The 13,035-nt window shown below is 47.2% G+C and overlaps 1 protein-coding gene and 1 pseudogene across 1 annotated transcript in view; both read right to left on the bottom strand.

The window, feature by feature from the left end:
* Window positions 1–449: 449 nt before the first annotated feature.
* The window catches only part of LOC142574475 (centrosomal protein of 104 kDa), a 61,408-nt gene continuing 48,822 nt past the window's right edge, over window positions 450–13,035 (bottom strand). The window contains exons 18-23 of the mRNA XM_075683539.1: window positions 12,295–12,508; window positions 10,640–10,812; window positions 9,592–9,700; window positions 8,909–9,047; window positions 6,802–6,951; window positions 450–3,100 (exon numbers count right to left, since the gene is read on the bottom strand). Of these exons, the coding sequence (XP_075539654.1) occupies window positions 2,904–3,100; window positions 6,802–6,951; window positions 8,909–9,047; window positions 9,592–9,700; window positions 10,640–10,812; window positions 12,295–12,508 (982 nt within the window). The 3' untranslated portion in view covers window positions 450–2,903. The remainder of the gene's footprint in view (window positions 3,101–6,801; window positions 6,952–8,908; window positions 9,048–9,591; window positions 9,701–10,639; window positions 10,813–12,294; window positions 12,509–13,035) is intronic.
* On the bottom strand, window positions 3,945–5,368 carry LOC142573792 (protein GVQW3-like; annotated as a pseudogene).

The following is a 13,035-nucleotide window of genomic DNA, read 5'->3' as shown; positions in this document are numbered from 1 at the left end:
CCTCCAAAGACGCGAAGTGCATTTGGTTGCAGAAGTGACGACGTACTCGCCATGACGCCCCGCTCGGCCGGCTCTGCGGGAGCTAGGGCATCGTTCTGGTTTCACTGCTGGCATGATCACTGTGCGTACACATTAGCATTCCTGCTGAGAAGCTGTGAGCATACCACGGCGTAGGTGACGTCATGCTAAATTTATGCAATCCTTTCTTTGCACGCTGACGAACGCCGATGTTTTTCCTTCGCTCTCATCTCATGCACCATCGAGATGCGACGCCGCTGGGACGCTTCTCATCGCGCCAGCGTTCTGAGATACCTTCAGCACAACGCAAACCTTCCTATAGCTTTGAATGATTCGCCTGCGCGGGAAACTGAATTTTTTTTTCATTTCATTGCTATTTCACTGCTATTAAGTAACCAACTTCCCGACCCATATTTTCATTACTTCTGGAATGCAAATATTGTACACATATTTTCAAGCGTCAGCGGTAAGCTACCGGTTATAGTTTGGTAATGCTTTCCGCACATGCCCCATATCATGACCGTCAGTTGACCGGTATGCCTTAAAGCAAAAGTGTACAGCCGTTGCATTCTACTAGTGCGAACCACATCAGACATTAGTAGAGGTGATCATAGCGGACATTATTGGATATTTAGTGTCTTCATGAAAGAAGGGAACAGGAATGTATGAACCACCAACCTAAAATGATATTGCGTGGAGGCAATGCGAGCGACGTGACGACAGAAAAAATTGACAGGTACGTTCGAAGGGCGAAGCACAGAAAGTGGTAGCAATTATATACGTTCAGCGTTTCGGTTGAGCTCGTCGGAATGCGTTAACGACAGGCGGAGGCGACGTGTTGGTGCGACGCGAACGCGAGACAACTGGTGCTGCGCTGCAACATCATCACCATGGCAACTCGCAGCGCTGACATAAGGTCCCTAAATAACGCTGCGAGAGGCGTTGCAGATGACGCACTACGACGATGCATGAGACGGGATCGACAGGCAACTATCTGCGTTTGATAGCTACAAGTAAAGGGATTATATAGTTTAGCTCGACGTCTCTTCCGTTCAGACTAGCTTATGCGCGCAGCGGCTCACGAGGAATGCTATGGTAACATTTGTTGTGTGCGTACGCGATGCTCACGCCAGCAGCGTAAGGCCGAACGCTGCCTTGTCTTCCCTGCAGATCGAATTGCGCGGAGGGTGACGATGTGTCGACTTGGTTAGAAAGTCGTTTTTGTTGCCACACGCATTGCCGCACCCATCGCTCGCGTCTCCGCAGACTTCGCTGACTTCCTAACGCTCCGCGCATGCGCCGTGCATGCGCCCTCGATACCGTGATCGACAGCGCGGCGGCGAGGACGGCTACGGCGACGGCGAAAACGCGGCTAGAGATCTCGTATAATTGCTGTCGCAATAGTATGCACTATTAGAGCGCATGTCTGTATATCAGTATTCCATCATACATACGCTGGACAAATAATCACATTCTTTTGACAGTGCGACACAGCCATCACATTGCTTTTTTAATTGCTACATGTGTAATGTATTAACAAACTTTTTTTTCCCAGCTTTTACAATTCCTACGAATATATGTGCCTTTAAACAAAGTCGTGCACTGCTTTTTAAAAAACATGATTTTCTTTTTTTCTTTTTCACTAAGTCGTTGAAAATCGCAAATCAAATGTGTGACGGCCCTGGACACATCAACGTGACAATTTTAACAAAAGACGCGTGGTATTTGTAATATTTTCTCTGTTTGGAGTTGATTTTTACAAGATGCGTTGATTTCCTTTTTTACAAATTAAGCAGCGTTAACCTCACCACTGCCCCTATCGACCTATTGTCTGCACAAACGACTATATAAGATGACTGGAGTTCATTTCTCGTGCGTAGAATCGTTTATATTATTGTTCTTGCTTTTACACTCGTCTTTCCCTTTTGGCGAAGAAAAACTTGGGTGTCGAGCAAAACGTGCAGCAAAAGCCTTTTTAGGTTCAAGCCGAATCGTGGCTACGGCTGCCGTTGTGTTGTCGAGACAATTCCTGAGAAGGCGCGAAGGAAGGAATCAGTGGTTCATCAGGAACGTCTTTTATAAGACACCCATCTAAAATATTGTGCGCGATAAGATGAACACGACATCTGAACCTCTTTACCACTTGACCGAACAATATATACTTAGCTGCTCGCCGTGGCAAAAATGCCTCCTTCGATATTCTTCATGGCAGTTAGATCATCTTATGAGACCTACGTTTGTTTCTACTGCAGTAGTCGAACGGGCAAGGTGAACGATTACAAAAGGCAGTGTGCAACGTTCACAGCAGCAGGTGTACAGAGTTGCGCCAACTCTGTGTTAAGAACCATCGTGTGCTAAACGCTGCTATTGGCTTCGGAAGCAAAATAGGAGAGGTGCCTACGGGAAAATGTGCGAGATGCAGTGCTTGTTGATCAAGTAGAAAAACCGATTACTGCGGACGCCTGGTCGTTGGCATGGCGATAAATAGAACGAGTTGTGTCACCTATTCGTTGTTCTCTGCTACTGGCCTGGCTAATCCAGCCGCGAGACCGACAGGATGTGTTAAAAGTGCCTACGCGTTTTTATGTCGCCATAAAAGAACGAAACCCCTGCTCTGTTCCGTCTGCCTCTTCTTTCTTTTCCTTCCATCTACAGTGAATAAACTTAGCCGGGGAACGTCCACCACGCCCGATAGCCTTCCTTTAACCTGATTTCCTTTCTAAGACACCTTATAATTGAAAACCAACACACGGCTTCACTTGCTAAGGCTGTAAAGAGCGCAATTTGTCCACCCGTTGGAGATATCTAGCCTACAAATATGACAATAGGTCCCATGAGCCGTCCGGACGCGCAGCTGTCTTGCATAATTAACGCCGCGGCTTCCGTCACTGGGCCTTGGGCTCGTCGTCTTCGTCGTTGGTCTGTGTGCCAGAGCTGCGTTTGGCCGGCGCTGGCTCTGACTTGCTGCGCGAGTGGTGCAACGTGTACTGGCGGTACTCGGGCGGCAGCGCACCCAGGATCTTCAGCTTCCCCGCCATGCTGTCCGGCACTGTCACACTGTACTCGGGCTCCCAAACCGAACCTGCGATAGAGAGTACCCACAGCAGTCAGGCACCCGGAGGGCGTGAATCGCATGTCAGCTACGGAAAAGAATTCTAAAAAGACTGAGCACATTACAACGGAATATTCACCTTACCAGAGCCGTAGCGAACCGTCAAGAAGCACCGGGTTTCAAAGCTGGTCGAAGTGGCAAGCGGCCGAGATAAGTGTTGGGAGCATTAATCGAAGAAGGCAGGAAAGATATGAGGACGAATTCGTCACCAGGCATAGTTAACTTTAAATTAATTAAATTATGGGGTTTTAAGTGCCAAAACAACGACCTGATTATAAGGCACGCCATAGTGGGGACTCCAGAATAACTTGGACTACCTGGGGTTCTTTAACCTGCACCTAAATATAAGCACACGGGTGTTTTCGCACTACTCCCCCATAAAAATGCAGCGGCTGTGACCGGGACTCGATCCCGCGACCTTGTGCTTAGCAGCCCAACACCCGAACCACTAAGCAGCCACGGCGGGCGCACACAATGGTGAGTTTCACCACATTGATGCAAAGGGAATATCCTAAAAAAGTGTTTAATCACCATCATCAGAAGAATTGCAGTGAAATGCCACTGAGAAAGACGGAGAAACATAATTTATTAAATAAAACAATGCTGAGAGGTTGGCCTGGATCAAAGTTCTGACCGGCTACTCAGCATTGAGGAAGAAAAATGCGAGTAAAAAGAAAAAGTATTGATGGTGAGGAATAATAAGCCGGCGAATGCACCTGAACTGCAAAGTCTCGCCATGGTCCCAATAAATAAAGGTTGACCAATAAACCTGGACAAATGTTGTGCCAAATATAGGGGGGCTTGGCAGAGCATATCACTGGCCGACGCACACAGCGTGTCCTGTAGTCTCGGTTAGATCGCACTCCTCGCGGTCCGGACTGTCTGCACGGCTGATAAGGTGTAGTACACCGAGTGAACGCCACACCTAGTCGCAGTAGGTGCAGCAAGCTTGCATTAGTTCTTTTGATGGTATTAAGATTATGTGACCTTTTGTTGTTCGTGTTCTTCATGGTTGAAAAAAAGGACAAGGTTAACCAAGTGTCGACGCTCAAGAAGGCAAGGTGGCGTACAGGATAGCTCAAATGATTCGATGGTTAAATCTTGATTATACGAGGTCTGTTACAAAAGTATCCGACCTTTGGCCGAAGAAAAAACAACTGGCATAACTGGAGCTTTTGAAACTTAATCACCCTCAATGTAGTCTCCTTGGGACTCTACACACTTCTCCCAGCGGCGCTGCCATTGTTTGAAGCATTCCCAGAAGGCCTCTTTCGGAATGGAGTTTAGCTCAGCTGTCGTTGCAGCCATAATGACCTCTCTTGTCTAAAATCGCGCTCCTTTCAATGGCCTCTTGATTTTGGGAAACATCCAGAAGTCGCAGGGGGCCATATCAGGAGAGTAAGGAGCATGTTGAACTGCAGGAGTCTGGCTTTTCGCCAAAAAAGTCTGAATCAAATGCGAGGAATGTGCAGGAGCATTGTCGTGATGGATGCGCCAATTTCCTGTTGACCACAACTCCGGTCTTTTGCGCCGCACATCATCACTTAGGCAATGGAGTACACCCCTGTAGTACTCTTTGGTGATTGTTTGACCCTGTGGCGCGTACTCGTAGTGTACCACACGGCGAGAGTAAAAGAAAGCAGTCAGCATCACTTTGACGTTGCTGCGCACTTGGCAGGCCTTCTTTGTTCTTGGTGACGTGGAATTCTTCCACTGTGACGACTGGGATTTGGTTTTCAGATCGTACCCGTACACCCAAGACTTGTCACCAGTGATTAGAGTGTTCATAAAGTCGGGGCCACTGTTTGTGGAATCCGGCATGTCCTGTGAGGCTTCAACACGAAGTTGCTTTTGCTACACCGTGAGCAGCTTCAGCACGAATTTCGCCGCAACTCTCTTCATGGCCAAATCTTCGGTCATAATGGAATGTGCAGAAAAAGTGCTGATGCCCTCCTCTTCCGCAATTTCTCGGATAGTCACACGACGGTCCCGGATCACCACAGCGTTCACTTCGGCAATGACATGGTCATTTCGGCATGTTGATGGCCGACCGGAGCGTGGCTCACTCTCCACCGATGTGTGGCTGTCGTTAAACCGGTTGTACCACTCCTTAATCTGTGTGCTGCTCATAGCATCATCACCAAAAACCGTCTAAATCTTCCGAATGGTTTCCGCTTGGCTGTCGCCAAGTTTCTGGCAAAATTTGATGCAGTAGCGCTGCTCCAATCGCTCCAGCATTTTCCTTGCAATAATAAAAACGACGAGAGCACTGCGCACTACCTCACTCAAACGCTGCGTCCCAGCGACTGACGCTATCGGCAGGCGGGAAAAAATTCGCGCATGCGCATGAAGGTTCAAGGTCGGCTGATGCAAGCGCGCTTGCTTCATATCCATCAGGTGTTCGGAAAAAAAAATAAAGTCCGATACTTTTCGAACAGACCTCGTATATCTCTATTTTGACTCTTTCTGACTCTTCTTCATGTTCATTATTGCTCCTTTCGTATCTTATTCGTATCGTATTTCACGCGCAGTTACGTCGACCTTGTCTTCTTTAGCTTCGACACTTGGAGGACCCTATCTTTCTTTTTATCATGAGGCCAAGTGGGTCGATCCCGGATAGAGTACAGTATATAGTGCGATAAGACTTGTTGCTGGGCGAGTTGGTTCATACTGCGAGGAAATAAATGAGACGCGCGGAATTCAAGACAAGGATGTAGCAGGGCACATTGCGCTTTTCCGTGTTCCTTACTAAGTCCTTTTATTTAATTCCGCGCAGTCCATTTATTTCCTCGCACATAGTGCAATGTGGTTATTTTTCGATTATATTGGGAGCTAATTCCGCCCTTACAATTATTTCGACCTACTATGCGACCTACTACTCTTGGCAAACACTACACAAAGCGTCGACACATAATCATCGCGTACAAAGGTGTAGCTTCTGGAGAAGGTACAAGTGATGTCTTGAACAACTTGAGCAACCACAGGAATATTTTAGCTGTTTTTGCACATTGAAGAGCCCCGTTAATCAACATTTCAAATATTTCTTCACAACGTTCAACATAATACCTATGGTGAATGAGCGCTTACGATCGGATGCGCTGACGGCAACATGAATCTGTTCCCATATTTAGACTTCTAGGAAGAACATCTGCAAAGAATGAATAGCGTTCTCGAGTGAAGACTGCCTCAGCCTCCTTCTGTCCAGGTGGCTGATAATGCTGCTCTGCTGCAAGAAAGTTTTAGAAAGCTTCCTTGTGTATTCGCTTGCTCTGTGAAAGTGAGTTGGGGAGGTCATTATACGCAATCGCTATAGAGCTTCTATGGCGAGGAAAGCCCAGCAAAATATACGGCCAGTTCGGACACTGCGTAGCAGCAGAAATATATAGGCTTCTATCGCGGCTTGGTTCAACTGGACTTCCTCAAGCATGAACATTCTCTTCAAGCAGCAGACAACTAAACACAATTTCGGGAAAATTTTGTAAAGTCCGTCGCCAGTGTATTAGAGGCGCCAAGTTTATCAACACAACTGTCATTCGGTCAAAAACGCCTGGAGTATTCCTTTATATACCATACCCTAAAGGAAGTTAACTGGCATGTAAGCGGTGAGTTCAGGTTGTTTCAGAAACCTCTTGTTTCGAAAACCATATTGGGAATGAATCCTCGCCTCTTACCGGAACGCCACCGGAAGAACTTGTTTCTCCTCCTCGGGTTGAACGCACAGCCCACTTCACTCATGAGGTGCACTTTCCAGGCGTCGTCACCTGGTGCGAAGTTCTGGTGGCAAAGTGGACAGTGATTGGCCTGATGGGGAGGCTTGGCCACTGCATTTAAGTACAGCGGACATAAATTGCATCACATTGAGATTGCAATCTCAAAAACCACAACAGCAAAGCCTAGCACCCACGTGTTAATTTAACGGTTAACGTTTTGTTATGCTTGCTGCTTTCGAGGTCAAGAAAGTAAACGCCCTTCCCTCTCGGGAAGCATGAGTCGATAAAACAAAATATGCGGACTCCATGCCCTATCGACGCTATGCGAAACATGTGACGGTAGCTAGCTATCTAGCATCGTTTGGGATTCTGTAGAGCGGTGATGGCAATAGTACGATGGTAATGGCACAAAGCGACGGATTTTTTCCCTCCGGTAAAAAAACCTCCCGTTGCGACCGGCATCGATGTCAGATGTGCATGTCGCATAGTGTAGCTGCTGCGAGGGAAGGACTGGAGAATGTGAACCTATCTCGAAGGTAGGTGCAGTTAACACAAAGTTTGGAAGCGCTGGCTGCCTCGAGAGAATAATGCAAGAAACTAGCATGTCCTCGCTTTTATAAGCAACTTGTTCTGCGACGAAACACATGAGAAAGATGGTTGTAATGTTGACTATCACTCGCCCGTTTCATTCGTGCACCTTTGACCTAATAGAAACTGGCGCACGGGCTACGCGGCCGATTGTCTCAAAAAACTATTGTTTGCGTTGATACGAAAGGCATATGTGTGTGATTGTAGTACAATGGTTAGGCCAGGTTATCTTAGTTAGGTAAGGTTAGCTTCGTGCGGCGAAACGGAACTGGACTCTGGTTTACTGTGCACAGGAAGGCAACTCATGCCGGCCGTTTTCTAAATTTTAGTTCGTGCCATCCGGCTTGCCCCAGTCAGTCCGTTGTCCCAGCCCTCCGTAGGCGGGCCACACGCATGTGCTCAAATGAAGACGAAATAAATAAGGAACTGAACACCATTCGCCACGAATTATCCACGCACGGATACTCAAAGAGGCACAATAAAAAAAATAAAACTCTTGTTTTCCATCCTTAGCCGTTTCAAGGTGGGTTGTTTAAACGATGCGCGGGCGTCTGTGTTCCAGGCGTCAGCAAAGTTATAAGCCGGTCTTCTCAATGCACGATCTCCTAAGTGCACTCGCGTCATGCAGCAAGCTGTGAGATCCACTTGTAAATGGGAAAGGCCGGCTGGACGGCAAGGATCAGCCCGCTGTTGTATACAAGAGACCGTGTGCTGACTGTAGCTGCAGTTTCATCGGCGAAACATGCAAAATTACAAGAAGAATAAGGAGCATAAAATGGACGTCTCCGAAAATAAAAATGCTTCAAATGCCTTTGCAGAGCATGCTGATTGTCACAATCGCCACATCCATTGGCGAAACGCCGCTATAATAGCAAAGCAAAAGAATGCGATGACATGACTTCTAATGGAATCTTTATTGATTCAAACGACCGACGAGAGTATCAATAGTTCCATCAATATGATGGAACTTGGTCAGTGGCTGCAACCTCATCATGTTACCTGAGCGGACGAACTTTCGTCTAACAACAGAAAAGCTTCAAACGCCCTTGCCAAGCACGCCGATAATCACGACGGTGTCTTGAATGACTATAATTCCTTCGTGCTTCATCAAGAGTACTGAAGTAAGTGCATAGTCAATCTTGCTACTCTCTCAAGTTACGTTGGTACATCACTAGCAAGACCGGCACCGATATCCTGTTTGTTTGCTTCTTTATTTCTTTGTTTCTTTCTTTTTACTGTCACCCCCAAAAAACGCCATTACAGGGGTGGTAATACAGAACATAAGACATGAGACATGTTCCACTTGAACATAGCTTAATACAGCAGACAAGCCTGTGTCCCCCCCCCCCTCAAGCACTTAGCGCCAACAATGCAATAGCGTGAGGGAACATCCCAAGAGATATTGACAAATGCACCGAACGTCCACGGTATTGCTTCAAGGTCGTGAATCCGAGCCTATATCCAAGGGTGTACGACTTACGGACGCATGTTTTCAGCTTGACGTGTCCTTCGAAGCGGGTCTTGGCGATAGCTTCCTTGCAGCGAATGCAAAGCCTATATTGACTGCGAGAGACACATTCTTCAAGGAGGTGCCTCGTGAGTCCAGAGATTTCCACGACCTGTTGGGCAAAAATGTCAAGGAAGTTCAAACGCTCGTTGGAGCGCGCGATTACTTGAGAATAGCCTGCGGAGGTCTGTGAGCATTTGTGAATGCTGCCTCACAAGTGTGGATTCCGACAGATAGAATATACTTAAAGCGAAGCTTGGTAATCTCGTATGCGCATCCCAAAAAAATGACACCTGGCTTGTTGATTATCATCTGTTAATTGATCTGAACACATGGCTATGAAGACGACTGTAGAATGCTTTGTTCTGCCGTGTTCCGACGTTGATCTCCAAAAATTTGTGGTGACTAATACTCTTTATGCTCGTAAATAATAGCACGACACACACACGCATTGTATTCTTCAACACTGTCATCTCTATATTAACAAAGTCCCAAATAGGTACATCGCATCATTGCTGAAACAGCACATGGTCATTGGTTTGCATGAGGAAGTAACTTTATCGAATCTCCACAGACGCCGAGCTCCCTCACATATCCACTGCCGACATGAAGTGATACACTCTCCCTGCATTGCTCGACTACGCCGATCAACTTGCCTGTTTGCAGTTGTAGCAGAGCATAAGCATGGGACACTCCGTCCAGTAGTGGTAGTTGAGAGTCTCCGCGTTGAACTTCTCGTTGGTTTCTTCACAGAACATGCACATCCTGCGGAAGTATGAACAAAGCGGCAAAGCATAGATACCTTTACAAAAGACTGTGCTTGCAACTGTTTGCAACTGAGATATCATTGGTGACCGTGGCCAAGCGTTGGAAAAGTAGAAAACTACATGATATGTGCACATTGCACACTTGCAAACATTGTGCGTGTCTCCTCAGGAAATTTGAATTAGTTGCCTAAAGTGCTCAACTCGGCAGACTAAGCGCCCAGTGGAAAGCTTGTCTAGTGTATCACGAGCGCACTACAGATCGATACTTGACGGGCAAACCTGTCGGAGAAGCACAGAGCAGGGCAACTCGCAAATGAGATAGACATGTTTCGTGTGCTGCTTTCTTTCTCGTGCACCGTCCTGCGTGTTGCTTCTTCACCGCGCCATGACAAGAGCCTTTCGACGAAAGCATTAATAAAAGACCCTATTATTAGTAAACCTACCATTCCTATTGTTAAGTTATCTGGAAATGCCTATACGTAACATAACAATGCCCGTATCCGCCGCATTAGAGAGGCGAATTTATCATCACGACTAAAATAATTGCGCTCAGCCTTTAAACTTCTGGAATCCCAGTAAACTTCATACGCTTGCGTTATATACCTTAAGTAGCCGTCTCAAGCATGCACCTGATTTCAGAAATATGTTCTTGCCTTAAGTTGGCGCCGTGTGTGTGTGCGGGGGGAGGGGGGCGGTTAACTGAAGAGAGCAAGGCCATTTTCCTCTGTCCTCGCCTTGTACGCGTTAGGCTAGTATCTTATTATTATGTACGGATAGGCACCACACTACAGCCCTGTAGAGAACACGAGGAGCTTACAGTATACGACGGGCACTAACGATTGTACCACATGCTGTTCTGAAGTTCTTAGTGCAGAATTAATGAAGATCATGCACAGAAGGACGACCCTGGCCGCCCATATTAAGTACGGTAGCTCACTTGTCCAAGTTGAGTGTCGATTGATCCTGCTGCGATGCCTTGGGTAGCTCCTGGAGTGACCGGCTGGACGGCGCGGCGACTTCCTTCACGAAGTCCCGGCGGCCGGAGCCTGAACTTGGGCTGTCAGCCGACGCTGACCGCTGCCGCCGTGGCGGTCGCTGGGCGCTCCCGGGCTGAACACAATGCAGTGGAGGGCATTGTGGTAGTTAATTCCAAGCAAGCAAGCAAGAAGTTTCAGCTCCAGAAACTTCTGCTCACACCTCCGCTCATCACACATGTTGCTCGTGACCGCTGAGGGTGAAAACGTCACAGAAACACCCACGTAATACGCGCTTCGACGATACATATTTACGTGGAAGCGTCTGACGTCTCATAACCATCATGACGTCTCATGAACACTGTTAGCAGTATGCAAAACGTGGCGAGGAGCGAGGAGCGAGGAGCGTAGGCACATCAACGCCAGGCGTTACGTCTTGTATTTGTCAGCACATAAATCCTAACTTGCGATTATACCTGCGCTATTAAGCCAACAGTGTCTACGTGATAAGAGTGCGATGGGAGCCGTCGCTAGTATGAATATGCGCGAACGTGAAGCAGTGGCGATCATTCACTTCGTGCACGGAATAAAGAAGTCAACAGAATTTATTCTCCTGTATTGCTTCAACACTAGCCGCCATCAAATGCACGACATCAACACACCTCTGCATAAAAATTAACTTATGATGTTTTACGTGCCAAAACCACGACCCAATTATGAGGCACGTCGTAGTGGGGCACTCCGGAATAATTTGGACCACCTGGGGTTCTTTAACGTGCCCCTAAATATAAACACACTGGTGTTATCGCATTTCGCCCCCATCGAAATGCGGCCGCCGTGGCCCGGATTCGATTCCGCGGCCTCGTGCTTAGCAGGCCGACACCATAGCCACTAAGAAACCACGGAGGGGGATACCTCTGCATAAGGTAATGATGGCGTGTACAGCCTTTCTCAGCACTATACGCTGGCTACTCCATGTTATCACTATATATATTGTTGGGCTGTGCACTGCGGTTATCGTGGCGCTCCTACCTCAGGGTAGTGATCGTACGGGAGTTTCTTTCATTTCTCAGGGCGTTAATACTTATGACATATCACAGGAACTCCCTTAAACGGCCTGTAGACAGCCCCACGGTCAGAGTCAACGCAACCCGTATACCTTTTACAAAGACTGTATTTACATAACGTTGCAATTTATCTATGTTAATGTAACATCACATAACGGGAACGTATTTAGCATTAGCATAAACACCTGCATCAAAGGAGGTTCGGGTCTACCGATTATCACACTGTATGGTATCCGCACAATTTATTTACCGTCGTAATATATTCGCCGCTGTCATTAAATAAGCTGAAGACGTCCTGAGCTTTTCCGGCAGTAGAAAAATATTTGAACAATTTTGTCTAAATTGTTGTTCAGCAAACAGCAAGAAAGAATGCACACGTAAAGAGGGCAAGCAGGATAAAAACTGGCAATGCGTATACAGATCTCAAGTGTATGTCTTCATTGCTTGCGTCTTTCATTGACTGTCAACCGCCATCAAGCACGTAGAGGACTGCGCAAGAATCAACGCTTTAGGCGATCGTATGGTAGTACTAGTTAACCTTCTTGCATTACCTCCTTGTCAATCTTCTCGAACTCTTCGAAGACCTTCTTGTATGTGAAGTTCCTAGAGGTCTTTGTGGACTCGGGAACGAGGCACTGGCGCACAGGCGTACCCAGCAGCCGGTAAAGCGACAGGAGAATCTGCTCGGCCACCTCGCGCACTTGTAGTGACGGGTGAGACAGGGCTCGGATGGCAAACGCCATCATGTGCTCGAACAGGGGATCGCTGCAGCAGAATGTAGTGAGCTAAGAATACAGCTCCCACAGAGCACATTGTAAAACTGCTTTTCACAATTTGGCACAAAGAGGAATATGATTTAAGACCACAAAAAGCACAATGTCATTTTTCGCAATAGTGGCACGATAAAAACATCGACAGATAGGAACTTACAGTAGAGAATTTCACAATATCTGCATGCTGGAACAGCAGCTCACCGCTTATTTATTTTGTCTGGCAATTCATAAAAGATGACGATGTAAGCTCCATGGGTATTCTGTAAGAGTCCAGCTAGTGGACTGTCCATTTCGGCAGCTGATGATTGGATGCAGCTGTACGAGTGAGGAGGAGACAAGCGGCCCTAGCCAATCAGTCCACTAGGCGGACTCTTACAGAATACCGCGCCTGCTCTATTCATTCGTTATACTAATTCTGTTGCTCGTCATCGCTCAAGGAAACTTCAGTTCTGCAGAAGTAATACAGTCGGCAGTGCTCGCATGAACGTTCCTCGTAAACCTTATATTTCCACGGCCGCC

The sequence above is a fragment of the Dermacentor variabilis genome, chromosome 3 (genome assembly GCF_050947875.1).
Source record: "Dermacentor variabilis isolate Ectoservices chromosome 3, ASM5094787v1, whole genome shotgun sequence".
In the NCBI taxonomy this organism is placed as follows: domain Eukaryota; kingdom Metazoa; phylum Arthropoda; class Arachnida; order Ixodida; family Ixodidae; genus Dermacentor; species Dermacentor variabilis.
Note: the sequence above shows the minus strand (reverse complement) of the source record. Positions and strands in the feature narration are given on the sequence as shown.